The sequence below is a fragment of the Symphalangus syndactylus genome, chromosome 22 (genome assembly GCF_028878055.3).
Source record: "Symphalangus syndactylus isolate Jambi chromosome 22, NHGRI_mSymSyn1-v2.1_pri, whole genome shotgun sequence".
Classification (NCBI taxonomy): domain Eukaryota; kingdom Metazoa; phylum Chordata; class Mammalia; order Primates; family Hylobatidae; genus Symphalangus; species Symphalangus syndactylus.
The window spans coordinates 17,669,593-17,697,490 of record NC_072444.2 but is presented as its reverse complement, the minus strand read 5'-3'; the positions used below and the strand labels follow the sequence as shown (position 1 = coordinate 17,697,490).

Below are 27,898 nucleotides of genomic sequence, written 5' to 3'. Positions count from 1 at the left end.
CGCCCCCCTGCAGGGCCAGGGCTCGGCTCTCCCCGCCCACCGCGAGGCGGGGCGCACGCTCCGCGGCACGGGGACCGCGCGCTCCAGGCTGCACCCGGCCGCTCCTCCGCGCGTGCGGGCCCCTCGCGGCGCCTCCCGGGCTCGGGAGACCCGGGCCCGCCGCCCGCCCGGCCCGCGGCCGCCTCTTCCTCTCGCAGCCCCGCGGCGCTTGCCGCAGTCGCAGGCGGCGGAGCAGCCAGAGCGCCCCAGGTACCAGTGCGGGCGGGAGACGGAGGCGACCCTGCGGCCGGGTGGGGAAGGGGCGCCGCGCGGCCGCTGCCCTCCTCTTCCCGCGGGGCCTGGCGGCCCCGGCGAACTCCCGCGCCGCACAGGCCGTGTGCGCCCGATCCCGGTGCCTCTGCGCCAGCTGAGTCCTGCCTTTCCCAGGGGGGCTTTGCTCCGGCCCCTAGGCCCCCGTCCTGCGGACCCCGCCCTGGCACCCCACACGCCCACCGGCCGCGGGGAGTCTTCTCCGGCCCGAGAGCGCCCATTCACCCCCCGCACCCACCTCCCCGCGTTCCTACTTCCCCGCACTCTGACCCGGCTGGACGCCCCTCCCCTATCTTGCTGCCCGCCCCCTCCAGGGGGCTCTGTTCCCACCCCAGGGCGCCCATCCGACCTCTGCTTGACTTTCCGCCGCTTCCTTTAGGGGCCTCGGCTCATCGGGTGCCCCTCCCCAAACTTCCAACCCGTTTGCTCCAGGTGTCCCTGCCCCGTCCCCGAGGGCGCCCAAATAACCACTCTGCGTCCTCCTGTAGTCGCTGCCCCCTGACCTAGCGCGACCGAGCGCCCCCGCCCATGTCCCCCCTCTCGCCTCCCCCGGGGGGCGTGGTGAGTCTGGGTCTGTTCTCACCGACGGTCCCCGTCCAGCCTGGGCTTCGCCGGGGTCCTCATCTGCCTTCCCGCCACCCTATCACGCCCTTGCCCTCCACCCCCGGTCCTCATGGTCCCAGAGCCGGACCCCACCGCCAATAGCACCCTGGCCTGGGGGGCAGGGCCGCCGTCGGCCCCGGGAGGCAGCGGCTGGGTGGCGGCCGCGCTGTGCGTGGTCATCGCGCTGACGGCGGCGGCCAACTCGCTGCTGATCGCGCTCATCTGCACTCAGCCGGCGCTGCGCAACACGTCCAACTTCTTCCTGGTGTCGCTCTTCACGTCCGACCTGATGGTGGGGCTGGTGGTGATGCCGCCGGCCATGCTGAACGCTCTGTACGGGCGCTGGGTGCTGGCGCGCGGCCTCTGTCTGCTCTGGACCGCCTTCGACGTGATGTGCTGCAGCGCCTCCATCCTCAACCTCTGTCTCATCAGCCTGGACCGCTACCTGCTCATCCTCTCGCCGCTGCGCTACAAGCTGCGCATGACACCCCCGCGTGCCCTGGCGCTAGTCCTGGGCGCCTGGAGCCTCGCCGCACTCGCCTCCTTCCTGCCCCTGCTGCTGGGCTGGCACGAGCTGGGCCACGCACGGCCACCCGTCCCGGGTCAGTGCCGCCTGCTGGCCAGCCTGCCCTTCGTCCTCGTGGCGTCGGGCCTCACCTTCTTCCTGCCCTCGGGTGCCATATGCTTCACCTACTGCAGGATCCTGCTGGCTGCCCGCAAGCAGGCCGTGCAGGTGGCCTCCCTCACTACCGGCATGGCCAGCCAGGCCTCGGAGACGCTGCAGGTACCCGGGGTGTGCAGGGAGACCCGGGCTGTGGGATAGAGAGGAATGAGCAGCCCCTGGGGACCCCCTGGGCATCCCCACTTAGCACACATTTGCTCATGGCCCTACGTGGCTGTTGGGAGCGCCCACCTTTCTTCTGAACTCCAGACCCAATGCCTGACCCACCCACCACAGGATAGCTCCGTCAGGATGGTGGGGCAGGCTTCTCCCAGGTACCATGTGCAACAGGGAATTTATGGTGGCCCAACTCTCCCCATCTTTGCCTCCCTGGTCTTCCCCACCATTGCGGCATCACATGCCAGGAACTTAGGAATACTTTTCTCCCTCACCCTCATGCCATTCATTAGCGAGACCTGTTGGTGCTGCTCTAAACAGGTGCCATCTCCCCTGCCACTTCTTACCCGGGAGGCTGCATAGACTTCTCCTGGCTCCCCTGCTTCTGCCGCAGACCCAGTACTCTCCATCTTCTGCATAGAAGCCGGAGCAATTAAAAAAGAAATGATCATGTCGCTCCCCTGCTTCAGACTCTTCAGGCTCCCCACTGTGCTCTGGCCTCAGGATCCCGCACTGCCAACCTCTCCAGTGTCACCTCCCCTCTCCCTCTCTCTTACTCTGCAACAGCCCTGTGGCCTTTCTCACGGTTCTAGAAGGCCCTGGACTTACTTCTGTGCCCAGGTCTTTGCACCTGCTGTTCCCTGTGCCTGGAATGTTCTTCCCCCGGCTGCCTTCTTCCCAGGGGCCATCTTTGACCACCCTGTCTGCAGGCCCATCTGCACTCCCCATCTCTGTTATTCTCCATAAGAACAAGTCATAAGAATGACTTGCTCATTCTGCCTCCCTGACCCTCCAGGAGGGTCACACATATCGAGGTCAGTTTTTTTGTTTTTTTTGAGACGGAGTCTCGCTCTGTCGCCCAGGCTGGAGTGCAGTGGCGCGATCTTGGCTCACTGCAACCTCCGCCTCACGGGTTTAAGTGATTCTTCTGCCTCAGTCTCCTGAGTAGCTGGGATTACAGGCACCCACCACTACGCCAGGCTAACTTTTGTATTTTTGGTAAAGACGGGGTTTCACCATATTGGCCAGGCTGCTCTTGACCTCCTGATCGAGGTCAGTTTTGATCCCCACTGTGCATAGTAGGTCCCATCTCGTTTCAGTGCCTGGGAATGGGGTAGGTGCTCTTAGCTCAAGGCCTTGCATTGTCTATAAGTGACTGCCTGCTCTTGCCATGCAGGCCGCAGTGCACCTGACTCCTGTTGTCCACCCTGGAGGGGTGGGAGTGTAGACCGACCAGGCCTGAGACCCAGTGACTTAGGTCGCAGGTCTTGAGGAAAGTCCCAGCTGGGCTCTTTTGGTGTAGCCTTGGGTGGTGAAAGCTCTAGGAGGGTGGGGGTTGCATTAGAGATCACTGGGCACATGGGGACTTGGCAGAGGGGTGAAAGGCTAATACCCTCCTTGGCAGTCCCCCAGACAAGCTTGCCTGTCCCACCCCGGTGGGTGAGGCCCAAAGTTGCCCCTGCCCATCACCTGGGGTGGGGGCAGGGCCCCACATGGACTGGGAGTCCTGGCTGCCACCCTGCTCCTTCTCCCTATCCATGCTCCCTGTAGAATATTCTTGAGCCTTGGCAGGTGGCTGGGACTCTGACTTGCTTCTTCATGGGTGGGATGGCTGCCTTGGGCCATATACCCTGGGTTCTTGTTTTTTTTTGTTGTTGTTGTTATTGTTGTTTTTTAAGAGACAGAGTCTTGCTCTGTCACCCAGGCTGGAGGGCTGGAACGTAGTGGTGTGATTATAGCTCACTGCAGCTTAGAATTGATCATAGCTCATTCCAGCCTGAAGAGCTGGAATGCACTGGCACGATCATAACTCACTGAACTCTTGGGCTCAAGCGATCCTCCTGTCTCGGCCTCCCAAAGTGCTAGGGTTACAGGCGTCCCTGAGTTCTTGAAAAGGAGTGTTTCACAAGCTTCAGGCATTCAAGAACTGCCTGGGGATATCTTCCTTAATGCCTCTTCCACCACCACCTCCACACCTCAAGCCACTTAATTCACATGCATTTGGCATTTTATTTATTTACTTATTAGACACAGGGTCTCACTATGTTGCCCAGGCTGGCCTCGAGCTCCCACTTCAGCCTCCCGAGTAGCTGGAATTGCAGGTGCGTGCCCCTGTGCCTGGCATTCTTAGCATTTTCTTTAAATCATCTCTTTTATCTTTTTACTTCCATGAATTTGTGTAGAAAGAAAACTTCATATCTCCTCTAGAAATGGAAAATCTGTATCCCTTGCCATGAATAGAAGGCGATCACAAACACCACTTCAATGAAACTGAAGAAGCTCCAGCTGTATCACTGAAACGCAGCTTGGTGTGGTTGAGGTGATGCGCCTAGGGCCTGCTTTCTCTTTGTAGCGTGCTAGAAGGTATCACAAACATGGTAGCATCAATGTGGGACTTTCTCTTGACGCACCTAGAAGAGCTGGAAGACAGCTGTAATGGGCTGACGTGCTCATTCTGTGATTCACTCATTTTATGGGGTGTCCCTTTACCATCTAAAATCATCTCCATTCCCACAGTTGAGGAAGCTCTGCTCTCATGACTAAGGATGTGAGAAGTTGGCTGGTCTGGGTGAGGTTGGGGTGGGAGAGATCAGGATTCCTAGTTCCAGCGGTGCCGGTACCACACAGATTTTCTTTCCACGAATCTCGCTGGCTGGTACTAGGCTTGAACCTGAATCTGTGGTCTTGGAACCTGGGCAGGAGTCTCCCAGGTGCTAACAATTGCAGCCCCACAATCTGTGAGCACTCACTCTGTACCAGGCACTGAGCTAAACTCATTAATCCCCAAACACCCAATGAGTCAAGTACTACCAGCACCCCTGTTAGACAGGTGGGGAAACTGAGGCTCAGAGAGGGAGGTGACTTGCCCAAGATTGCACAGTTGGTAAGTGAGGTTTAAGCTCAGATCTGGCTGGTGCCATCGCCCTGTGCTGGTGTGCTGCCTGTGGGCAGTGATGCTCTTGAAATGCTTTGCTCGGGGACCCTACACCTTGCCCCTTTTCTTCTCTGTGCCTTCTGGTCTCCTCTGTTGGGTCCTCCTGATCCGCCCGAGCCATGGCATCCCTAGGCCTCAGTCCCCGGAGCATCTCATCCTTTTTCCACATTTGCTCTGTTAGTGACCTCATCTTGTCTTGTAACTGAAAATATCACCCACACGCTGATGACTTCCTACCTGGGCTGCTTACAGGCACGTGTCGCCACGCCCAGCTAATTTTTGTATTTTTAGTAGAGACAGGGTTTCACCATGTTGGCCAGGCTGGTCTTGAACTCCTGACCTTACGTGATCTGCTAGCCTCGGCCTCCCAAACTGCTGGGATTACAGGCGTGAGCCACTGCACCTGGCCCTAACTGACTTCCTGATTCCATTCTTGCTCCCTTTCAACCTTCCACAGTGACCCCAATGATCCCTTTACAATGCAGTTCCTGCCGCTTCATTCCTCTGCTCTGGTGGCCTTGTGACTCACATCACCTGGCCCTCTGACCCTATCTGGCCTCCTCTCCTTCTGTAATCCCGCTTGTTTCTTCTCTTTGCGCCATACTGGCCTTCTTGCTGTTCCTTGAACACACCAAGCCCATTCTGCCTCACCTGCAGTTCCTTCTGCTTGGAGTGCCCTTTCTTCAGGTCTCCACCCTCTTCTCCCCCTAATTTCCATAATTTCCTTCCAGCCTCTGTTGAATTGCCTCCCCTAATCCCTCTCTCAAGAGCAGCACCTGTCACCCTCCCCAGGTCCTCTCCAGTCCTCATTTACTAAGTTATTTCTCTCAGCAGCACCTCCCACCTCCTGACGTGTTCTATACCTACCCATTTTTATTTATTTACTGTTTATTTCCTTCCTCTAGAATTTAGGCCTATGAGGGTGGGGAACTTGTTTTTCTGTTTTCTTTTCTTTTTTTTTTTTTGAGATGGAGTCTCACTCTCTCGCCCAGGCTGGAGTGCAGTGGCGTGATCTTGGCCCACTGCAACCTCCGCTTCCCAGGTTCAAGCAATTCTCCTGCCTCAGCCTCCCGAGTAGCTGGGACTACAGGTGCATATCGCCACACCGGGCTAATTTTTTTGTATTTTAGTAGAGACGGGGTTTCACTGTGTTGCCCAGGCTGGTCTTGAACCCCTGAGCTCAGGCAATCCACCCGCCTTGGCTTTCTAAAGTGCTAGGATTATAGGCGTGAGCTACCGTGCCTGGCCTGTCTTTCTGTTTTCCCCCATGGTCTCAGGAATTAGGGGCACCTGGCACATCGTGGGTGCTCAGTATGTATTGATGGAAGGAACGCAGTGAACACAGTGCTTCAAGGAGCCTGGTAGTCCAGCCTTGTTTGTGCGGTTGCCTGTTTTCTCATGCCTTTCAGGGTCACTTCTTCAGTGTCATGATCCTCAGCTTTTTATCGTGTGAGTTCATTTGCTTGGTGACATGTATTGACACCTGCTTTGCACAGCAGCTGTTCTAGGTTGTGTATGTGGTGGTGAACGAGACCAACAGCACCTGCCCTCTTGAAATCTGTTCTAGTTAGGGGTACAGACATTAATCATCAAACTGTATCATGATGAGGATTATGGAGCTTATAAGAGGGGTGCCTCACCCGGCAAACATTCAAAATCTATTATTTACTGTGTATGTTTGAAGATGAAAGCAAAGCACTCACACCCAGCCCTAAAGTGAAAGGCTGGCGGGGTCTTCATGGGTTGGTTAGGCCAGCGCCTTACTTCTAAGGCAGAGTGACTCAGGGGCCTCTCAAGCCAGAAATGTGTCTGTTCTAATCCCCCCACTTTCTGGAAAGCCCATTCTCTTGGTTTGAACGTGACGTGTGCAAACTCTGCCTCTGTTCCTGCTTTCAAATCCACTCGGCTCCTAAGCAAGCCTCCTGCAGGCCATTTTCCTGATTGCCTGGTGAACGGCCTGCATTTTGGGAAATTGCATCTGGGATGCTGCCTCTACTTGGCCCTCCTGGGTCACCGCCCCTTTCTTCCCACCAGAGCTGGCCTGGAGGTGGAGGCCCCCTCAATGTTTGGACCTAAAGGAAGTGATGAGAATGAATCAGATGTGAGTGCCTGGGACCCTTTCCCTTTTCCTGTGCCCAGCCCCACTTAGCCTTGGCTTCCTGCCCCATTCCAGTCTCTAGCTGCCCTGCAGAGGGAAAGGAGCTGGGCATAGGTCTCGAGGCCCCAGTTCCTCTGGGGTCAGAACATGGGAGCTGGTCAGCCTTGAGCATTTCATCCCCTCTCCATATGTCTATTTATGGAAACGGGCTTTTAAAAGGCCACTGGTTGGCTTAGTGGTTTCCACCAGGTGTTCCCACCACCTCAGGGCTGGGAGGAAGGGGCCCAGCTTAGCACTGGGGCTGGGAGTGTGGGCTGGGGATGGACGATAGAGCCGTGGGGCAGAGTGAGGAGCTACCAGGGCAGGGGAGTGTGTGTGTTGGGAGCAGGGTGGAAGGTGGGGGCCTGGATGTGGGTGGCACTGAGCCATCCTTGGGAGATTGTGGAGGGTCCAGGGTGTTAGGGACGGTTTCAGAGATGCAGCATGGGCCATCGGCTTGAGGGAGAGCCCAGCAGGAGAGGCCCAGCCTCCTCCTCTTCCTGGCAGGATTTCTGGGTCTCTGTGGCCCATAACCTCATCCCATCTCTACACCTCACCTTCCTCCCCACTCCCACCCACCCCTCTCTCCTTCAGTTCCCATGTCTTCCTTCCGTGTGCTCCGTCTTCCCCTCCCCCTTCTCCTGTCCCATCAATTTCTCCCGATTTTCCTCCTCCCCCTCCTTTTTTCACCCTCTCTCACCCAACTAAGCGTCATTCTGTCTTAGTGATCCATCTTCCCTTCCATCTCTGTCTTTCCTCCTCCTCAGAGGAGGAGGCTGTGATCACAGAAATATCTGTGAGGGGGAGGAGGGGGCCGAGCCAGGGAGAGGCTGGCAGAGTGACACTGCCGAGCATGGCAGGCTTGGCTGCTGCTCAGAGCCAGGCAGCCTGGTGCAGCCAGGGCTGGAGCAGGGGCTTGGGGGTCCGGCTGGTCAGGGTTCAAGCCCTGCCTCTTTTCCCTCATAGCTGGATGACCTTGGGCAAGGCATTTTACCTCCTTATGCTCCAGGGGTCATGACATCTATCACACAAGTCTGTGTGAAGAGTCAATTAGATAATATATATAAAATACCAGGCACATAGTAAGTGATCAACAAATTTCAGCTAGGCAGTGACTCACAACTGTAATCCTAACACTTTGGGAGGCCAAGGCAGGAGGATCCTTTGAAGCTAGGAGTTCGAGACCAGCCTGGGCAACATAGCGAGCTCCTGTCTCTAAAAATATATATAAAAAATTAGCCAGGCCTGGTGGCACATACCTGTAGTTACAGCTATTCGAAGAGGCTGAGGTGAGAGGATTGCTTGAGCCCAGGAGTTTGAGGGTGCAGTGAGGTATGGTCATGCCACTGCATTCCAGCCCAGGCAACAGAGCAAGACCCCATCTTTAAAACAACAACAACAACACAGTTGTTCGTGCCTGTCTTTTCCTGTTGTTGGTAAAATATATGTTTCTGGGGAGCTCACCACTTTGACCCTTTCTCTTTTTTTTTGTTTTGTTTTTTTTTTTTGAGACGGAGTCTCGCTCTGTCGCCCAGGCTGGAGTGCAGTGGCGCAATCTCAGTTCACTGCAAGCTCCGCCTCCCAGGTTCACGCCATTCTCCTGCCTCAGCCTCCCGACTAGCTGGGACTACAGGCGCCTGCCACCACGCTTGGCTAATTTTTTTTTGTATTTTTAGTAGAGACGGGGTTTCACCGTGGTCTCGATCTCCTGACCTCGTGATCCGCCTGCCTCGGCCTCCCAAAGTGCTGGGATTACAAGCGTGAACCACCGCGCCCAGCCGACTTTGACTCTTTCTAGGGAAAAACATCACTGCTGTCACCAGCACCATCACCACCATTATCAAACAGCTGAGCCAGAGACTAGTAATAACGACAACCATAGCTAACACTTCTATGGGACTTCCTATGTGCCGGCACCGTTCTACCTTTCAGTGTATTATTTTATTTTATCCTTATTATAATCCTATGAGGTAGATGCTGTTTTAATGCCATTTTACAGAACAGAAAGTGGAAGCGTAGATGAAGTAACTTGCTTAAGGTCACTCCACTAGTTTGTAACAGAGCCAGGATTTGAAACCAGGCAGTCTGGCTCCAGAGTCTGTCTTGTAACTCTCACACTATGATCAGATGATGGTAAAAAAATTTAATTGTGGGCTGGGTGTGGTGGCTCATGCCTGTAATCTCAGCACTTTGGGAGGCCGAGGTGGGCGGATCACCTGAGATCGGGAGTTTGAGACTAACATGGAGAAACCCCATCTCTACTAAGGTACAAAATTAGATGTGCATGGTGGTGCACACCTGTAGTCCCAGCTACTTGGGAGACTGAGGCAGAAGAATCGCTTGAACCCGGGAGGCGGAGGTTGTGGTGAGCCGAGATCGTGCCATTGCACTCCAGCCTGGGCAACAAAAGCGAGAATTCGTCTCAAAAAAAAAAATAAATAAATAAAATTAATTGCATAAAGGAATACATAAATACACTTTAAAAATTCAACAATAGGGATGAAGGAAAAGACCTCCAAATTCCAGCTAATCACCTTTCACTCCCAGGGACATGCATCAATTTAGGATATGTCCTTCTAGGTCTTTTTTTTTTTTTTCTGTTAGGACAGGGTGTCACTCTGTCACCCAGGCTGGAGTGCAGTGGTACAACCACGGCTCACTGCAGCTTTGACCTCTTCTGACTCAGGTGATCCTCCCACCTCAACCTCCCGAGTAGCTGGGGCTACAGACGCACATCACCATGCCTGGCTAATTTTTGTATTTTTTGTAGAGATGGGGTTTCACCATGTTGCCCAGGCTGGTCTTGAACTCCTGGACTCAAGCAATCCACCTGCCTCGGCCTCCCAAAGTGCTGGGATTACAGGTGTGAGCCACTGCACCTGGCCCTTCCGGGTCATTCTCTATGTGCTTATGTATTTATACAGGTACCTAAAGAAACTTAGTGCTTTGTGTTGGATATTGTTTTTTAAACAAATAGAATCATGCTGTATCTATTACTTTGCAAGCTGCTATTATAATTTAATAATCATGGAGATCTTTTCATTTGATTGATTCATTCTTTTAAAACATCTGTGTAGTATTCTGTAGTGGGAATGCACCATGGTTTATTTAAACCACTCTTCTCTTTTTATTTTTTTGAGACAAACTCTCACTCTGTCACCCAGGCTGGAGTGTGGTGGTGTGATCTCGGCTCACTGCAGCCTCCACCTCCTGGGTTCAAGTGATTCTCCTGCCTCAGCCTCCTGAGTAGCTGGGACTACAGGCATGCACCACCACACCTGGCTAATTTTTGTATTTTTAGTAGAGACAGGGTTTCGCCATGTTGGCCAGGCTGGTCTCGAACTACTGACCTCAAGTGATCTGCCCACCTTGGCCTCCCAAAGGGCTGAGATTATAGGTGTGAGCCACCACGCCCAGCCTAAACCACTCTTCTTTTGATGGACATTAAGGCTGTTTCCAATTTTTTCCTACACGAGTGGTGCTGTGGGACACATTCTTGGATGTGTCAAGCATGCAGACATGAATGTAGGTGTTGGCTGGAAGCTGTACATGCGATTGTTGGCTGGAAGGGCCCTGGATTGTCCTTCAGGAAGCTGCCCTCTGACACTGATACAGACGGGAGATGCAAATGACAGGACATGGCCCCGAGGGGCTGCGAGGTGCTTACAGGGGAGAGAGAATCCAGAAGGGTGATGCCAGCATCAGCCAGATGCCGGGGTGTGGACTAGTGACTGCCATTGGCTTCTGATCCATGAGGGCCTCTTGCTGACAGTGGTGGGGTTTCTGTAACCCCACCCTGACTGGGCCCATGGATGCCATCTCCAAGGTGGAAGCAGCTTGGTGAAGTGGGCAGAGTGGAGTTCCTGAGGCCAGAAATGATGGAATCCCCAACTCAACTCTTAACTGCTGTGTGACTTCTGGCAAGTCATTTTGCCTCTCCGAGCCTCAGTTGTCTCATCTGCAAAATGGGGATGACAATGCCTACCTCTCATAAAGACTGAACAACCTAATGACTATCAAATGCTGATGTGTAGTAAGTGCTCAAGAAATGGGGATGATAATGCTGATTTGGGGCCACTCAGGTTTTGCGTGGAGGCCTTGTACTGGAACGGTGTGACCTTGGGAAGGGTAGAGTGTCCTCTACCCTTTCTGAGTCTCAGTTTCCTTCTCTCTTTCCTCTTGCCTGTGTTCTTGAGTCAACTCTCTGGAAAGCAGAGGAGAAAGAAAAACCTGGAATTGTTCCCAGGGAGACTAGAAAGGGAATCTCAGTTCATCTTCACCCCATTCTCTGGAGCTCCTTTCCCCAGTGATTGACCTGAGATATTCCCCCTAGTGCCTCAGTTTCCCCCATGCCCTAGAGCTCTGATAAGATCAGGGCTGCCTCCTGTCCCCTGCCCTCCTCAGGTCACTAAGGGTCAGAGTGATGCCTAGATGAGTGTCTCATCCCTCTCCATGCCGTCTATTCCCATTGATGGCAGCAATTTGAAGGTGTGGCAGGTCTTAGGAGATTCTTCTGGGGAAGCAGGAGCCTCTTCCTCCAGGCTGACCATGATGTGGTCACAAAAGCCATATAGAGTCTGCTCTGGAGGAGAGAAAACTAGAAGAGGAGGGAGGAGAGAAAGACCCTCTTTTGCTCCCTCACTAACTTGGAATGACTTTGGAGCAGACTTGTGTATGATGGGGTGGAGTCGGAGGAGAGCATCCTCTAGTCATAGCATCTGAGCTGCAGCGTGGTGACTTAGAGCATTTGTCTTGGTGTCTGTGCTGCTTTTGGGAGGCCAGAGCTGCTGGCAGAAGGACAGGCTCCCCAACAGTGCTCAAAATCACCCCAACGTCACAGCACATATCACTGAAACAGCAACATGGCTACCAGGTATTTAGCACCTACTCAATGTCAGACACTATGCATGCATTTATTATCCATAGCTTCACAGCAACGCCGTAAGCTGAGTATCATTTCTCCCATTTTGCAGATGTGGAAACAGAGGCTCTCTCAAGATCACAGAGTGAGTAAGTGGTAGAGGCATGATTTGAAGCCAGATCACCTGTCTTAAAAGCCCAGCTTTTGCCTCTGTACAACGCTGTCTCACCGAGACAGAAGGGAGAAACCAAGGCCTCTGTTGTGAATTTGTATAACCTTGATATTTGTACAACCAGATTTCATGTGAAGAAACACGTTGAGGGGTGGGGATTACAATGTGCTTTGTCTCCCTGCCCCAGCAACCTCCTTGCCATTTCGGAGTTAGAATTCCAGCTCCTATGAAAAGACCGCATGTAGTTGGGGTTTCAGCACCATGGACAAGACACCAACTCTGGAGGCCTAGAAAGAGCAGGGGCTGGAGGCGAGGGCATGCGCAGCAGAGTGGGGTGGGGTGTTGGCTTTGGTTCTCCCTGGAGTTGACACATCCTGGCTTTGCCTCCTCCGCCTTTCCATCTGCGGAAGGTTGCCTGGGAATCTGGCTCTGCTCCTGCCTCCTTCTGACCTCATCTCCCCACATCCAACCCACCTCTGGCCTCGAGAACTAAGCAGGGCTCTCACGCAATTTAGGAACTGGACAAATCCCAGTGCCAGGAAAATCCCTGGCTGTCAAAGCCCAGATGTGTTCACAGACAGCAAACACACCCTTTGTGTAGCTCATGATGAATTGTGCACACCACTGCCCACGGGAATTAAATAGGAAATAGAGGTGGGCCTAATTTTGTGTAAATCTAATATATGAAAATCCACATTGATTACAGAAACACATGGTTTAGAGGAGGGCTTCACATCCCAGCTTTCACGGACTCCTAGGGGTTTCTGGTGGAAACCTAGAGACTTCAAGGTCATCTCTGAAACTTCTGGAAGTGTGGAACGTTGTTTTCTTGTCTGTGTGTGTGTATAAAAATTTATAAGCCTTTTATTTTCTGGGGAGGGGTGTGTGTGTGTGTGTGTGTGTGTGTAGAATTCGTTAGCTTTTCAAAGGGCTCATGAAGTTTAACAAGTGAAGAGCACTGCTGAGCTAAAGAATCATCCAGCTCAGAGAGCCCTTTGGAACTGTGGGGGCCAGTTTGCAAAGTCAAATTCTAACCTCCCCAGGCCCATGCCTTCCTTTCAGTGGCTGCTGGGAAGTAGCTTCTTTCTCCTCTTCCCTCCTACCCCCTCCTCCTCTTCCTGTCCACTTTTGAGAATGGAGATGCCTGCCAGTTCGCAGTATAATTGAGTTGTAAAATGCCAAGGTCACCAGCATCCTTAGGAACCTATAAGAGATTTAGCTGCAAACATTGGCTTTGTGCACACATTCTCAAAAAAGCCTTTCTATTTTGTGGGGCTCAAGAGTAATTGCCCAGGCAAGACTATTGCTCCCAAATATGAAGAGAATCCACATACAAAGCAATTGTCAAGCTCTGGACAGTAACAGGTCCTCTTTTTCAAGTACTGTTCAATTGCAATTGATTTTGTGTGTGTCTCGCTCTGTCACCCAGGCTTGGAGTGCAGTGATGCAACCTTGGCTCACTGCAACTTCCACCTCCTGGGTTCAAGCAATTATCCTGCCTCAGTCTCCCGAGTAGCTGGGATTACAGGTGCCTGCCACCATGCCTGGCTAATTTTTGTATTTTTAGTAGAGGCAAGGTTTCACCCTGTTGGCCAGGCTGGTCTCAAACTCCTGACCAAGTGATCTGCCTGCCTTGGCCTCCCAAAGTGCTGGGATTACGGGCGTGAGCCACTGTGCCCAGTGAATTGCAATTGATTTCTGTAGCACTAAAGGCTTTGGAAGGTGCTGGGCTCATTGTAATATGTGTGTTGGCCCGTGTTACGTATTGTCTTTGCAGGGATGGTTGTTCTTCTGAACCATCTGATTTGTGTTTCAGGTATTGTTCTGTTTCATTGCACTTCCTAGAGCTCCTTATGAAATTCTGGGTCAGGATCAGGGCTCAGTGTGGGACCAGGATCAGGGCTCAGTCTAGGTCCACGCTTGAGGCTTGGTTTGAGAACTTGGTTATGTAGGGCTTTATGGTAGGTGTCAGGGTTCAGTGGGGGACCAAGGTCAGAGCTTAGTTTATTGCTGATGTCAGGGCTTGGCCTGGAGTCAGGGTCAGGGCTCGGTCTAGGACTCTAGTTGGGACTCAGTCAAGGAACAGGGCTCAGTTTAATCCTGGCACTAGGGCTCAGTCTAGAATTAGGATTGAAGCTCAGTCTGTGGCTAGGATCAGGGTCAGACGGGGGCCCTTTCTCAATGGACTCATGTGGCCTTCCTTTCTGCAGGTGCCCAGGACCCCACGCCCAGGGGTGGAGTCTGCTGACAGCAGGCGTCTAGCCACGAAGCACAGCAGGAAGGCCCTGAAGGCCAGCCTGACACTGGGCATCCTGCTGGGCATGTTCTTTGTGACCTGGTTGCCCTTCTTTGTGGCCAACATAGTCCAGGTAATGCCACAGCAGGGGGTAGGTGAGTCCGGCCCTTGCAGGAGAGGACCTGGATCCCAGCCCAGGCATGGGGAGGGCAGGCTGCCTCTCGTGGTGCATGTGTGTGTGTCTGCTCCATCCGTGCTGGGAAGGGTGGCCTGGGTCCCTGCCCTGGGACCAGGCATGACGCATCCCCTCCCCTCAGGCCGTGTGCGACTGCATCTCCCCAGGCCTCTTCGATGTCCTCACGTGGCTGGGTTACTGTAATAGCACCATGAACCCCATCATCTACCCACTCTTCATGCGGGACTTCAAGCGGGCGCTGGGCAGGTTCCTGCCATGTCCACGCTGTCCCCGGGAGCGCCAGTCCAACCTGGCCTCGCCATCACTGCGCACCTCTCACAGCGGCCCCCGGCCCGGCCTTAGCTTACAGCAGGTGCTGCCGCTGCCCCTGCCGCCGGACTCAGACTTGGACTCAGACGCAGGTTCAGGCGGCTCCTCAGGCCTGCAGCTCACGGCCCAGCTGCTGCTTCCTGGCGAGGCCACCCGGGACCCCCCGCTGCCCACCAGGGCTGCTGCTGCCGTCAACTTCTTCAACATCGACCCTGCGGAGCCCGAGCTGCGGCCGCATCCACTTGGCACCCCCACGAACTGACCTGGGCTTGGGGCTGGCCAGTGGGGAGCTGGATTGAGCAGAACCCAGACCCTGAGGGCTTGGGCCAGCTCCTGGCTAAGACCAGGAGGCTGCAGGTCTCCTAGGAGCCCTCTGAGCTCCAGGCGGGTGTGCAGAGCTGGCCCCTGCTGCCATCTCCAGGCCCCTTACCTGCAGGGATCATAGCTGACTCAGATACCGTGTTCTGAAGGATGCTCCACTGTTGAGCTTAACGTGTGTGTGCAGAGGATGGGCTGGAGGACTCTGGATGTTGGGGAGAAGGACCTCTTGGTTCAGGTTAGGATGAAAACAATCATGGTCTTTGCCCATTCTCTCAGGCTGGACGGGAGGGAATGCCCCCACCCGCAGGCATGGATTAATGCTGGGCTGAACCCCTTGCTACTCACAGTGTAGTCCATGGACAATCAGCATTACCATCACCTTTGGGAGTTTGTGAAAAATGCACATCTCTGCCCCTGCCCAGACCTGCTGAGTCAGAACTGCATGTTACCAAGATCCCAGGTGAATCACATGCCCATTACAGTTTGAGATGTGCTGCCTTAGATGATCTTTAACCCTCAGAATGATTTGCTGGAGGGTTTTGGACCTGCCAGTCTCCCCTCCCTGGTATATATGTGGCAGCAGCTGCACCTGGGAGGCAGGCAAGCATGCATGTGGGCCTCTGCTCTACCACCTGTGAGCTCTGGGGCCTGACACGAGTTACTTAACCTCTCCGAGTCTCGGTTATTCCATGTGTAAGGTAGAGAAATGATGCCTATCTATCTTGCAGGGTTGTCTTGAGAATTAAGACAGTGTGTGCCCAGCACCCAGTACATGGTCAGTTAAGTGGTACGTTCTGTTGTTACGACCCCCAGCTATCCAGCCCCCTGGCCTCTCTCTCTGGCTGTGTGTCAGGAAGGGCTCTTTGTTCCCGTTGTTCTCTTTCCATTTGCCTCCCCCTCTTCAGCCCCGGCCTGGCTTCCCAAAGCCTGACTCTGGTTCCCCAACTCCCTGTTCTGGCTCCTGGGTGGGGACCCCATCTCTCAGGGACCCTCCCAGCTCCCAAGCTGCTGCACTGCCTCTCCTGGGGGCAAAAGGGGCTAGTGGCAGTTTCTTTTTCAGCCTCAGGACTGGTTTTCCTCGATCCTGAGGGGGTCCTTGGACCTAGACGGGAACAACTGATGGGAATAAATCCAGCCCCTTGCCCACCTCCCTCTGGCCTTCCCTGGGGTCAGTGAGAGAAATGGGAATGGTAGCTACTTGGGTCAGCACAGCAGAGTCGAAGAAGAGCTGTCCCTGGTGTGGGGTGGGGCCCACGAGGCGGCAGGTGGACTCCGGCACAGGGGCCTTGGTTTCTGGGGGCAGGGGGTTGGGGAACTCCTGGTCGCCACAGTTTACCTGCCATCGGTCCCTTTTCAGCCCTGCCTCCCCCAAGTTCCATCAACACAAACTCCCCGGGGGTCCTCCACGCCTGGCCTGGTCCTCTTCTTGGTGCTGATGAGACACAACTCTGGCCCCGGCCGCTGGCCAACTGAGGGGCCATGGTGCTTGTGAGGCTTCCCCTATCCCCCAGGCCTGCCCAAGGGACTCTCAATAAACTCTAGCTGAAGGCAGTGGCTGTGGTGTGGACTGGATTCAACTGAGGGGCCACTCAGGGCTTGAGAAGCAGCTGGTGTCGTGGAGAGGCCTGGGTGTAGATGTCCTGGGTTCTGGTCCAGATTCTGCCCCTTCAATCTGGGACCCCAGCAAAATCCTTTCCCCTTTCAGAGCCTCCATTTTCCATGTATGACATAAGCAGTTTAGTTTAAAAGCAACAAGAGTTGCATAAATGTTTGTTTTTAAATTTTGTGTTTTAAGAGTTGCAGTTGGCCGGGCGTGGTGGCTCACGCCTGTAATCCCAGCACTTTGGAAGGCCGAGGCGGGTGGATCACGAGGTCAGGAGATTGAGACTCATCCTGGCTAACATGGTGAAACCCCCGTCCCTACTAAAAATACAAAAAATTAGCCGGGTGCGGTGGTGGGTGCCTGTAGTCCCAGCTACTCAGGAGGCTGAGGCAGGAGAATGGCGTGAACCTGGGAGGCGGAGCTTGCAGTAAGCCGAGATCGCGCCACTGCACTCCAGCCTGGGTAAAAGAGCAAGACTCCGTCTCAAAAAAAAAAAAAAAAAAAAAAAAAAGAGTTGCAGTTGGCTGGGCATGGTGGCTCATGCCTGTAATCCCAGCACTTTGGGAGGCTGAGGCGGGTGGATCATCTGAGGTCAGGAGTTGGAGACCAGTCTGGTCAATACGGTGAAACCCCATCTCTACTAAAAATACAACAAATTAGCTGGGTGTGGTGGCAGTGCTTTAATCCCAGCTACTTGGGAGGCTGAGGCAGGAGAATCCTTTGAACCTGGCAGGTGGAGTTTGCAGTGAGCTGAGATCATGCCATTGCACTCTAGCCTGGTGACAAGACAAGACTCTGTCTCAAAAAAAAAAAAAAAAAAAAAGAGTCGGAGTCTCACTCTGTCACCCAGGCTGGAGTGTTGTGGCACAATCATAGCTCACTACAGCCTTGAGCTCCTGGGCTCAGGTAATCCTCTTGCCTTAGCCTCTTGAGTAGTTGGCAGTGGCTAATTTTTTTATTTTAATTTTTTGTCGAGACCGGGTCTCGCTATGTTGCCCAACCCCTGGCCTCAAGCAATCCTCCCACTTTGGCCTCCCAAAGTGCTGAGATTACAGGCGTGAGTGGAGCCATAAATGTGTGTTGAATGAACAAATGAATACACACGCACCTGAGCAGGGATCTGGCTCCTATGTTCTACGACTCTAATTTCTGCTGCCCTCCTCCCACCTCCCCCAGAGCTTGTTAGTCCTTCCTCTGCCTGGGCCTTGATTTCTCCATCTGCACAACAAGAGTGCATTATCTCTGGCCCTGTCATTCAGGGACTGTGGGAGGAACAAAGAGGAAGGCTCTCACGGATGCAGACCCAGCGGCTTGGGACTTGGGCATTGGAGTCTGACATACAGGGGCCTGGAACTTGGCTCCATCATTAACCAGCTGTTCGGCCTTCAGCAGGTTACCTGATCTCTCTGAGCCTCAGTTTCCCCAAATATAAAATGAAGATAATAATAGTCCCTACCTCATAGGATTGCTGTGAATGCCAACTGACACAACCCAGGCAACCACTTGGTACGTGGTAATGCTCAAGAAGTGGTAGCTTCTTCTTCTTATTATTATTGCTGTTGTTATCCCCTCTGTTCCTGCTACAGGAAATTCTTTCCATGTAAAATTCATTCTTGTCCCCAGGCCTAGTTCACAGCCATACTGAATGCAATTCAGCATGTATTCACCATGCTCTGTTAGTTGTGTCCAGATGTTGCATGATGGGGGAGCACACTCACATTGTGTCTGTGTGATGAATGTCCCTGCAGTTGTGCAGTGCACAACCTGCATGGCTGTACAGGGTAGATCTGATTGGATCTCCTAAGAGCAGGAGTGAGCTGCCTTCTTTGTACCTGCGCCTGCTCTGTTGCTGCCAGTTGATGGTGCCTGTCAGCTAGTGGGCAGCCCTGGAGTATGGATGGAAGAGCAGGCATGCACCTGGTTTTATTGAGGCCAGGGGAGAGCTGGTGTGGGAGCCTCAGGCCCCAGAGAGCCCTTGGGACCTCCTGATGGCCAGCCAGACTCCAAAGCTATGAGAAGAAGTACAGAAAGCCCACAGTTGCTTTCCAGTCCTGGGACTCTAACCTGTGCTTGGTTGACTCTGCAGGTCTCTGATGAGGGGGTGGCTGCTCCCTGGTGGGGCTCCTCTGGGGACAGGCAGCTTCCCAAGGTGGGCACGTTCACTCCTCCAAATTCCCCTTCCTTCCATTTCCTTTCCCTTTCAGTTCCAATTCCTTCAATTTAGGAGAGACCTGTGGAAATCCTGCACCTCCAGAGCTCCTGGGAGGAACCCGAGTGTGTAAGAGAGAGCTGCATATGGAGACCGGGGAAGACAGCTCAGGTCCCCTGCTGTGGTCAGTCCAGCCCCGTGCTGGGGCCCTGGGTCTTGCAGGCACAATCGGGGCAGCCCAGTGGGTTGGGGTCCATGCCATGGCTGCAGATGGGGGGCCTTTCAGGGCTGGCAGCAGCAGGAAGAGAGGTCCCTTCAGATTGGTCCAGCCCTACCGGCACCTGGGCTTGGCTGGGGTCTGTGGACATGGCCAATTTGGAGGTGTCTCCGGATGTGGGACCCTGGGTTTGCCCAACCTGGTGGGGGGTCTCGCCTGATGAGGCGGCAGCTGCTGCCTGGCGAGGCTCCTTGGAGGGCAGGCAGCCTGGGGCCAGCACCAAGAGCCCCTTCTCGTCCCAGCCTGGCTTGGTGCGGATGCCCACGGCCTTCAGGATGGCATCCATCTGCTTGGCATAGTCCAGGTGGCCGCTGACCTGCAGGAGACAGTGAGTGAGCACCACGGTGGGTGTGCGGAGCCCAGCCCTCCCCAGGGACCTCCAGCCAAACTTTTGGGCCTCAGCCTTGCCCTGAGCATCCGCAGCCAACCGGTCACCAAACCCATGCCTCCATCTCTCAGTGGCTCTCAAATCCAGAGTGGGCGGGAAGGCTCTATGTTCAAAGCTGTTCTAGGATTTATTAAATAAAGATGAAGGATGTGTCTCTAAAAAATCTGGATCCTAGCCGGGCGCGGTGGCTCACGCTTGTAATCCCAGCACTTTGGGAGGCCGAGGTGGGCGGATCACGAGGTCAGGAGATCGAGACCACGGTGAAACCCCGTCTCTACTAAAAAAAATACAAAAAATCAGCCGGGCGTGGTGGCGGGCGCCTGTAGTCCCAGCTACTCCGAAAGGCTGAGGCAGGAGAATGGCGTGAACCCTGGAGGCGGAGCTTGCAGTGAGCCGAGGTTGCGCCACTGCACTCCAGCCTGGGCGACAGCGAGACTCCGTCTCAAAAACAAAACAAAACAAAACAAAACAACAACAACAACAAAATCTGGATCCTTTGGAGGCAGGAAGGAATCTCCTGATAAACAGAAAGGTGGAGGAGTAGAAGCTCTCATTCTTTGCCTGAAGCTTTTTTTTTTTTTTTTTTTTTTTTTTTGAGACAGGGTCTTGCTCTGTTGCTCAGGCTGCAGTGCTGTGACACGATCTTGGCTCACTGCAACCTCCATCTCCCAGGTTCAAGCGATCTTCCTGCCTCAGCCTCCTAAGTAGCTGGGATTATAGGCGTGTGCCACCATGCCAGTAATTTTTTGTATCTTTAGCAGAGAAGGGGTTTCACCATGTTGGCCAGGCTGGTCTCGAACTCCTGGCCTCAAGTGATCCACCACTGGCCTTAGCCTCCCAAAGTGTTGGGATTACAAGCGTGAGCCACTGTGCCTGGCAGCTTTTTTTTTTTTTTTTAAGGGATGAGCTTTTTGTTAAAACAGCATGAGAAAAAAGAAAAATGAGAGAAAGAGAGAGAGAGAGAGAGAGAGAGAGAGAGAGATGGGCTCTCTCTCTCTCATCCAGGCTGGAGTGCAGTGGTACAACCATAGCTCACTGCAGCCTTGACTTCCTGGGCTCTAACGATCCTCCCACCTCAGCCTCCTGAGTAGCTGGGATTACACGTGCATGCTACCATGCCTGGCTAATTTTTAAATGTTGTGTAGAGATGGGGTCTCCTATGTTGCCCACGTCTTGAACTCCTGGCCTCAAGAAATCCTGCTGCCTCAGCCTCCCAAAGTGCTGGGATTACAGGCCTGAGCCACTGTGCCCAGCCAATGCCTGCAGCTCTAGGCTACCCCAGAAGGGCTCTGCTACTCACTGGTTGTGACACCTTGGTCAGGCCCCTCTGCCCCTCTGGCTCTCAATTTCCTCCACTGTAAAAAGGGGAACACAAGGGTAGTTTCACCAGTGGTTGGCTGTGAGGATTTTCCCTGGAAAAGTCCCCAAATTGGAAAGAAAGCTATGGCATAGACTGCAAGATGCTGGCTACAACTCACTCTCCTGTTTCTTATTTAGTCACAAGGACTCAAATTTATAGCTGGGCACACTCCCCAGGCTTCCTTGCAGCTAGGAATAGCACTGTGACTAGTTTTGGCCCATGAGCTGAAGCAGTAGTGTGATGTGGTGTTCCTTGGAATTCTCTTTAAGAGGAGGAGTGCTCTTCTTCCCTCATGTCCTCTTTCCTGCTGGCTGGAATTCAGACAAGATGGCCAGAGCTTGAATAGCCATCTTGGGGCATGAGTCAGCCCACTAAGGAAGGCAGAACAAGTAGCAATAGCGAAATTTGGTCCCTGAAGACTATGGAGTGGCATATCAGCCCTAAATGGCCTGTTCTGATTTCTTTTAAGTGACAGAATCAACCCTCATGTGTTTAAGACAATTAGGCCAGGCACGGTGGCTCACCCCTACAATTCCAGCACTTTGGGAGGCCAAGGTGGGAGAATCACTTGAGCCCAGGAGTTTGAGACCAGCCTGGGCAACATGGGGAAACCCTGTCTCTACAAAAAAATACAAAAATTAGCTGGGCATGGTGGCATGTGCCTGTAATTCCAGTGACTAGGTAGGCTGGGGTGGGAGGATGGCTTGAGCCTGGGAGGTTGAGGCTGCAGTGAGCCCTGATTGTGCCGCTGCACTCCAGTTTGGGCGACAGAGCAAGACTCTGTCTCCAGAAAAAACAAACAAACAAACACAAAACACAAAACATTAGCAGGGCCTCTGTTATATGGGCCTGCAGCTTAACTAAGACAAAGGCCAAGAACTCAGAAGTGGCCACCCCCTTCGTCAGAGTCATATGTCCATCCCATTTTTGTGTTGGGATGTGTTGGTGAGTAACAAGTAGGGGTATGATTGAAATGCCTGATGCCTAGCAGTGATAATGGACAATGCCTGACACATAGTAGGTCCTTAAAACATTGCAGCAAATAAGCTTCTTGGATATACTCCTTTGCTAGGTGTCGGCTGCTCACTGTAGATGAAATTGAGCCACAGGGAGGTAAAGTGACTTACCCAAGGTCACACAGCTAGAACATGGCAGGGCTGGGAGTTGAATCCAGGCCTATTTCTTTCTTTTTTGAGACGGAGTCTCGCTCTGTCGCCCAGGCTGGAGTGCAATGGCGCGATCTCGCCTCACTGCAAGCTTCGCCTCCTGGGTTCATGCCATTCTCCTGTCTCAGCCTCCCGAGTAGCTGGGACTACAGGCACCCACCACGGTGCCCGCCACCATGCCCGGCTAATTTTTTTGTATTTTTAGTAGAGACAGGGTTTCATCATGTTAGCCAGGATGGTCTTGATCTCCTGACCTCGTGATCTGCCCACCTCGGCCTCCCAAAGTGCTGGGATTACAGGCGTGAGCCACCGTGCCCGGCCATCCAGGCCTGTTTCTAAAGCCTGTTCTCTTCAGAGAAAATCAGCTGGGAAAGGAAGGAAGGTTAAAATTCATCCTCACTTTACAGAGAAGGGCAGGCAGCAAAGCCCAGAGAGGGGTGGCGGCTTGCTTAATGACACACAGCGCATAAACAGCAAAATCTGGTGCTGAGCCTGAGATGCTGCCTGCAAAAGCCTGCTCAGCCTGGATCTGCCCCTGAGATGGAGCCTCACGTTCTCCTCAGCCAGTCGAGGGGGACTGCTTTAGTGCCAAAGATGCGCACGAGACCGGACTTTCCATTAAGGCTGAAGGGGAAGGCTTTCTTTTAAAAAAAGGACAGGAAAAACACCAGGGAGGCTGTTGTCGGGAATCTCAGAAAACAGCACAAAGACACTGTGGGTAACATCTGCATTTCCATTTGAATCGCAAATCACACTGCATTATTCAAATGATTTTTCAAAAACACGAAAGGACAATTCCCTGTGTAGTTCTGTTATTTTCTCACCACTAGAATCTGCCCACCTCTCGTTCCTTTCCTCACGAATGCTTTTAAACAGATTCCAGGGAAAATATACACGTGTATTCACCCATCTAAGTGGTTTTCAGGGCCCTGGGCTCAGGGTGGTTGTCAAGGCAGAGCCAGTGCCCCTCTGCAGCAGGACACAGACACATATTTAGTGGCTGTAGGGCCTGAGAAGGAACCTAAGTTTGGAATCTGAAAAGCTAGAGTACCAGCCTTGGCTCTGTCTCTTACCAGTAACTGGGCCAGTCCTCACAATTTCCTGAACCACAGCTTCCCCATCTGTAAAATGAGAGTCATGACCTTGAATGATTGCTGTAAGGAGTTCAAGGGCCTGGCACTTCACAGGAACTCAGAGAATGCTAGCTTTTGATATTATGTTCCTATATGATCCAAAACACTTTTTGTTTTTCTTAAATTTTTTTTTTGAGACGGAGTCTTGCTCTGTTGCCCAGGCTGGAGTGCAATGGCATGATCTTGGCTCACTGCAACCTCTGCCTTCCAGATGTAAGCTATTTTTGTGCCTCAGCCTCCCAAGTAGCTGGGATTACAGATGTGCACCACCACACCTGGCTAATTTTTGTATTTTTAGTAGAGATGGCATTTTACCATGTTGGCCAGGCTGGTCTCGGTCTCCCAACCTCAGGTGATCCACCCTCCTTGGCCTCCCAAAGTGCTGGGATTACAGGCATGAGCCACCACGCCCGGCCTTTTAAATTTTAAATGTAGAGATGGGGACTTCTTATGTTGTCCAGGCTGGACTCAAACTCCTGGGCTCAAGAGATCCTCCTGCTTCAGCCTCCTAAATTGCTGAGACTATAGGCGTGAGCCACCATGCCCTGCCTCAAACACTTTTAAAGAGACATTGTGCAATTTGAGTTAGTGATACCTACCTAAAGGAGTTGCTGGGAAGAAATAATACAAACCATGAAGCACAGTGCCTGGCACCCCAGGAGGTACTCTGTAAATATGAGTTCCCTTACCTTAGTTTCCTAGAAGTGGGGGATGGAGAGTAGGGAGTTAGCTGGACTGATCCATTTGGGAGCCCAAGATGGCTGCTCAAGCTCCAGCCATCACGTCTGAATTCCAGCCAGCAGAAATTTCAGAGCCACAGGGACAAGTGATAACTGCCTCTCTGAGGACAAACAAGAACTGCCTCCCTATACTTTTTTAGTGTTGTAGATGGCTGGTGCCAGTGCTGGGTAGAAACAGGCCAGGAAGGAAGGGAGGCGTTTGTGTCCACTGGCTGCAGCTGATACCAGATGGAAATTCCACTGAGTGCTGTCCTAGAACACACAGCTCTGGCCCTCCTCGACTACAGGTTCGTCCGGGTCTCAGGCAACCCTAGTCCCTGAGCCACCCCTCTGCAAAGACCCAGGGGAGCAGGTGCTGGGCAGAGCTCTGGTTTTATAGTTAGCTGGAGAGATGAGAGAAGAGGGGTGAGGCAGGTTGGGAAAGAGCCTCTTCTCAGCACCAGAAAGTTCTGGTGTAGCCGATACTAGGTGAAGATTCAGCCCCTGAACATCTCCCAGGCTGTCTTGATTGAATCTGCGAGCCGCCTGGATACACGCCGGATGTGACTGGTGTGCAGAAGCCTTCCGTGGCTTCCCGTGCTGGCAGGGGCCTCTGTGGACACCCTGTGACGGCACTGATAACCTGTCATCATCACATGCTCATGAGGTTGCGTTCCCTGATAAACTGTGAGCGCAGGGGAGCAGGGACCACTTCTCACTCACCTCTGTGCCCCACAGCCAGCCCTGCGCATCGTGGGGGCTCGGTGTGGACCAGATCCCGGCATGTACAAATGGGGCCCAGCCCTTCCTGTTTCCTGCCTCAAACGACACTCCAACTTACCCAAACAGAGGCTGCCATCACCCACCTCTGCCTGCCCCAGTGACTCCTTCCAAGCCTATCAGGCCTCTTTGGGTTCTTTCACTTCTTGGACCTCAATTTCCTAATGTATAAAATGAGGCTAATAAAGAGACCCATACACCACGTGGGCTGGCTGTGTGGCTTTGATGAGATAGTACATGTAACAGGCTTATCGGTGCAGGGTTAGAGGCCACTACCAGAAGCTACAGAGATGTGTGAATGCAGGCAGTACCGAGGCAGTGGTGAAGAGCCCAGGGTCATCTGGCTCTACCACTCACATGCCGTGGCACTGCCTGCAGCCTCAGTTTTCACATCTGTACCACGGGTTACTACCACTATGCAGGACCTCTATGAGCATCGAAAGACTTATCCCCGTAAAACATGTGAGTGGTTGGCTCCTGTGGTTATTATTATCTACTTTGTGCCAAGCCTTTTGCTAAGTTCTAGGCCACCTGGCATTTCCTCTGGGACATAAAGAGTCTTGCCGTGGGTCGGGTCTCTGCGCCTCAGAAGCCTCATGAGTTGGTCCCTGGGGTGGCAAATCCCCCATCCACTGTAACCCCGGCCCTGTGAGGAGAGACTGAGGGGCAGGAGGGCAGCTTCATTCACCCCAGAGATGCGGCCTGCCTTCGATAGGGAGAGCCCAGTGGGATGATCACAAAGGGCCCTGCTGTGTGGTTGGTCCAGCAGGGAGAAGACAGGTCCTGTGGGTCTCTATTGGGAGCAGAGGGTGGCCAGCATTTCCCCAACAGCAGTAATGAAGGCTCCCTTGCCAGCAACTTCTCCAGCAAAGTGTTTTCAAGGAAAACAGGAGGCCAGCACAAAGGCAGTGCTAATTACCTCTAATTACCCAGAAGAGGAAAGCACTGTTTTTTGTGATGTACTCCTAATGTGATAAAGAGCTATTATTAGGCAGGAGCTGGGAAGCTGCCACGAAGACAGTCTGAGGAGGGAGCAGAGTCTCCAAAACTGCTGGTCCCAGAGGCAAACAAACTGGGGGTGGTAGCAGGGGCAGGCCAGGAGGGACTAGGATTAAAGGAAGGCCTACTAGGCGCCAAACATCTTACATGCGCTGCCCTGGAAGTTAGGCGTTTCCACCATTTCCTAGATGAGGACACTGAGACACAGAGAGGTTAAGTAACTGGTCCAAGGTCACACAGCCAGTAAACCAGTGGCAGAGCCAGGATTCTAAGCCATGTCTCGCTGGTGCCAAAGGCTGTGCTCTTCCTACCATATCCGATTCAAGTAGAAATCAGATCTTGTGAGGGCTTTGCAGCATTAAAAGCTACTTTCTTCAGCAGATGCTTTTTATCTCTGATTCTTCTGGCAAAGGGAGACTCCTGGGGTGCTGAGGCACAAAGTCCCTGCTCCCTTTCACCCCATTCAGGGTGCAGGCACCTTGAATAGGATAGAGAGCCCTGGACACGGGTCAGGAGGCATCAGCTCTGAGCCCTGTTGATGGTGACAGGAGGCAGACAAATACCTAGGCAGACAGGGGCGGGTCCTCAGTGAAACCCCACCTTCAAGCCAAAAAAACAGCCTGAAGGCTGAAAGACCGGACTGCTGGTCCCAGATAAAACCCGTGACCCAGAGTGAGAACTTCTGTTCCTGTTTGCCCACCTTCCCCTATTCTGAGCCCATAAAACCCCAGACTCAGCCACATTGTGGGGGCTTTCCTGCCTTTGGGTAGGGGAACCACCTGCACATCCCCTCTCTGCGAAAAGCTGTTTCATCACTCAGTAAAACTCCCCACCTCGCTCACTCTTCAATTGTCAGCGTATTCTCATTCTCCCTGGATGCTGGACAAGAGCTTGGGACCCACTGAGTGCGAGTACCCAGAAAGGCTGTCACACTGGCCTTTTGCCCTCACCAGTGGAGGGCAGCTACCCCATGTGATGGGGCCAGGGGCCAACTGAGCTGTTAACACACCACCGTCTATTGGGCCATCAATGGTGGAAGTAAAACAGCTAATTAGCACACTAACGCCCCCTCTGGGGCTTCAGGGTCGCGGGTACCCCTGCCCGGGTGCTGCCACTTTCCCCTCGAGGCAACATGCCTGGTCTGGCCACAGGCCCAGCATGGAGCTTGCTCTTGTGTTGGTGTTTGGAGTGGTCAGCCAGACCCCGCACTTGCTCATTCATGTGCTTCCTCCTGCAAGGGGCTGAGTGTGGTGGACCGAGTAGACGGGGCCCCCCTGCTGCAAGTGTGGCAAAGGGGCCGAGACAAAACTCCTGTCACTGTGGTTTGCTGGTCTTGAGACTCAGCTTACCTCATTCCCACAGGGAAGTGGGCAGCACAGCTTCCAACCTGGGTTCAGAGTCCAGACCTACAACTCTGGCCATGACTCCATGCTCCCAGGTCTCAGTTTCCCAATCTGTGATCTGGGGATGCTTAATACCTCCTCTAGGGAGTTGCGAGGTTTACAGAATGTGAGCCAAGTCTATCTGTGAAGATTCCTTTTTTTTTTTTTTTTTGAAACACAGTCTCGCTCTGTCACCCAGGCTGGAGTGCAGTGGTGCCATCTCAGCTCACTGCAAGTTCCGCCTCCTGGGTTCACGCCATTCTCCTGCCTCAGCCTCCTGAGTAGCTGGGACTACAGGTACCTGCCACCATGCCCAGCTAATTTTTTGTATTTTTAGTAGAGATGGGGTTTCACCGTGTTAGCCAGGATGGTCTCGATCTCCTGACCTTGTGATCTGCCCGCCTTGGCCTCCCAAAGTGCTGGGATTACAGGTGTGAGCCACCGTGCCCGGCCCCTGCAAAGACTCTTTAACCAGGAGCAACCAGTTTCATAAATGGATGAGTCTAGAAATGACTCTTAATCTACCCCAGCCCCCAAAGCTCCCAGTTAGGAAGGCACAGGGTGGCTTCATTTGTGATCCTCTGGTGGGTTAGGAATTGTGTCTTAGGGCCCTGGGAGTTTAGGGGTGAAGATACAAGTGAGAATGAACTGGCCCCAGTGACCTGGTGTCAGGCCGGGTGAGAGGCCCGGGTGACCTCTGGGCAGGGACATGGCTGACAGACTTCATAGACAGCAGCACCTGGTGAAGTTTTGATTTTGTTTTTTGTGCAAGAATTCCCCCATGTTATCAAATGCTCAGTCAAGTCTCAAAAAACATGCAGCCCAGTGCGAACCACACTATGGTGGCAGGGGTGGATCCAGGGCCTAGCTTCGTCGGCCACTGAGACGCAGTGGTAGAGTGGTCAGAACAGGCAGCTGCTGATGCTGAATGGGGAAGCCAGAGTGCCCCTCAAACCAGGGGATTTTTAGATGCCCTCAAAGGAGTCTAGTCTGTCTGCAGGAAGGAGCTGCTCAAACTACCATTA

General features: G+C 53.3%; 2 protein-coding genes across 19 annotated transcripts in view; one reads left to right on the top strand and one right to left on the bottom strand.

Moving 5' to 3' along the window:
- The first annotated feature begins 90 nt into the window (after positions 1 to 90).
- On the top strand, positions 91 to 16,468 carry HTR6 (5-hydroxytryptamine receptor 6). Of its 2 annotated transcripts, none has more exons than XM_055262089.2 (3): positions 91 to 1,696; positions 14,066 to 14,224; positions 14,409 to 16,468. In XM_055262089.2, exons 1-3 carry the CDS (start codon positions 983 to 985, stop codon positions 14,856 to 14,858), a joined length of 1,323 nt encoding a protein of 440 aa, XP_055118064.1. In that variant the 5' UTR covers positions 91 to 982; the 3' UTR covers positions 14,859 to 16,468. The 2 variants fall into 2 exon arrangements, with proteins under 2 accessions (XP_055118064.1, XP_063487819.1); XM_063631749.1 differs by having other exon boundaries at positions 281 to 1,705.
- A 1,559-nt stretch (positions 16,469 to 18,027) lies between these two features.
- The window catches only part of TMCO4 (transmembrane and coiled-coil domains 4), a 114,438-nt gene continuing 104,567 nt past the window's right edge, over positions 18,028 to 27,898 (bottom strand). For 15 of the 17 annotated variants that reach the window (XM_063631732.1, XM_055261721.2, XM_063631740.1 and 12 more), the window contains one exon: positions 18,028 to 19,262. In XM_063631732.1, coding sequence (XP_063487802.1) covers positions 18,855 to 19,262 — 408 coding nt within the window. In that variant the 3' untranslated portion in view covers positions 18,028 to 18,854. Of the gene's footprint in view, positions 19,263 to 19,914; positions 22,982 to 27,898 lie in introns of those variants that run through there. The other 2 variants (XM_063631742.1, XM_063631741.1) reach the window with 1 other exon arrangement.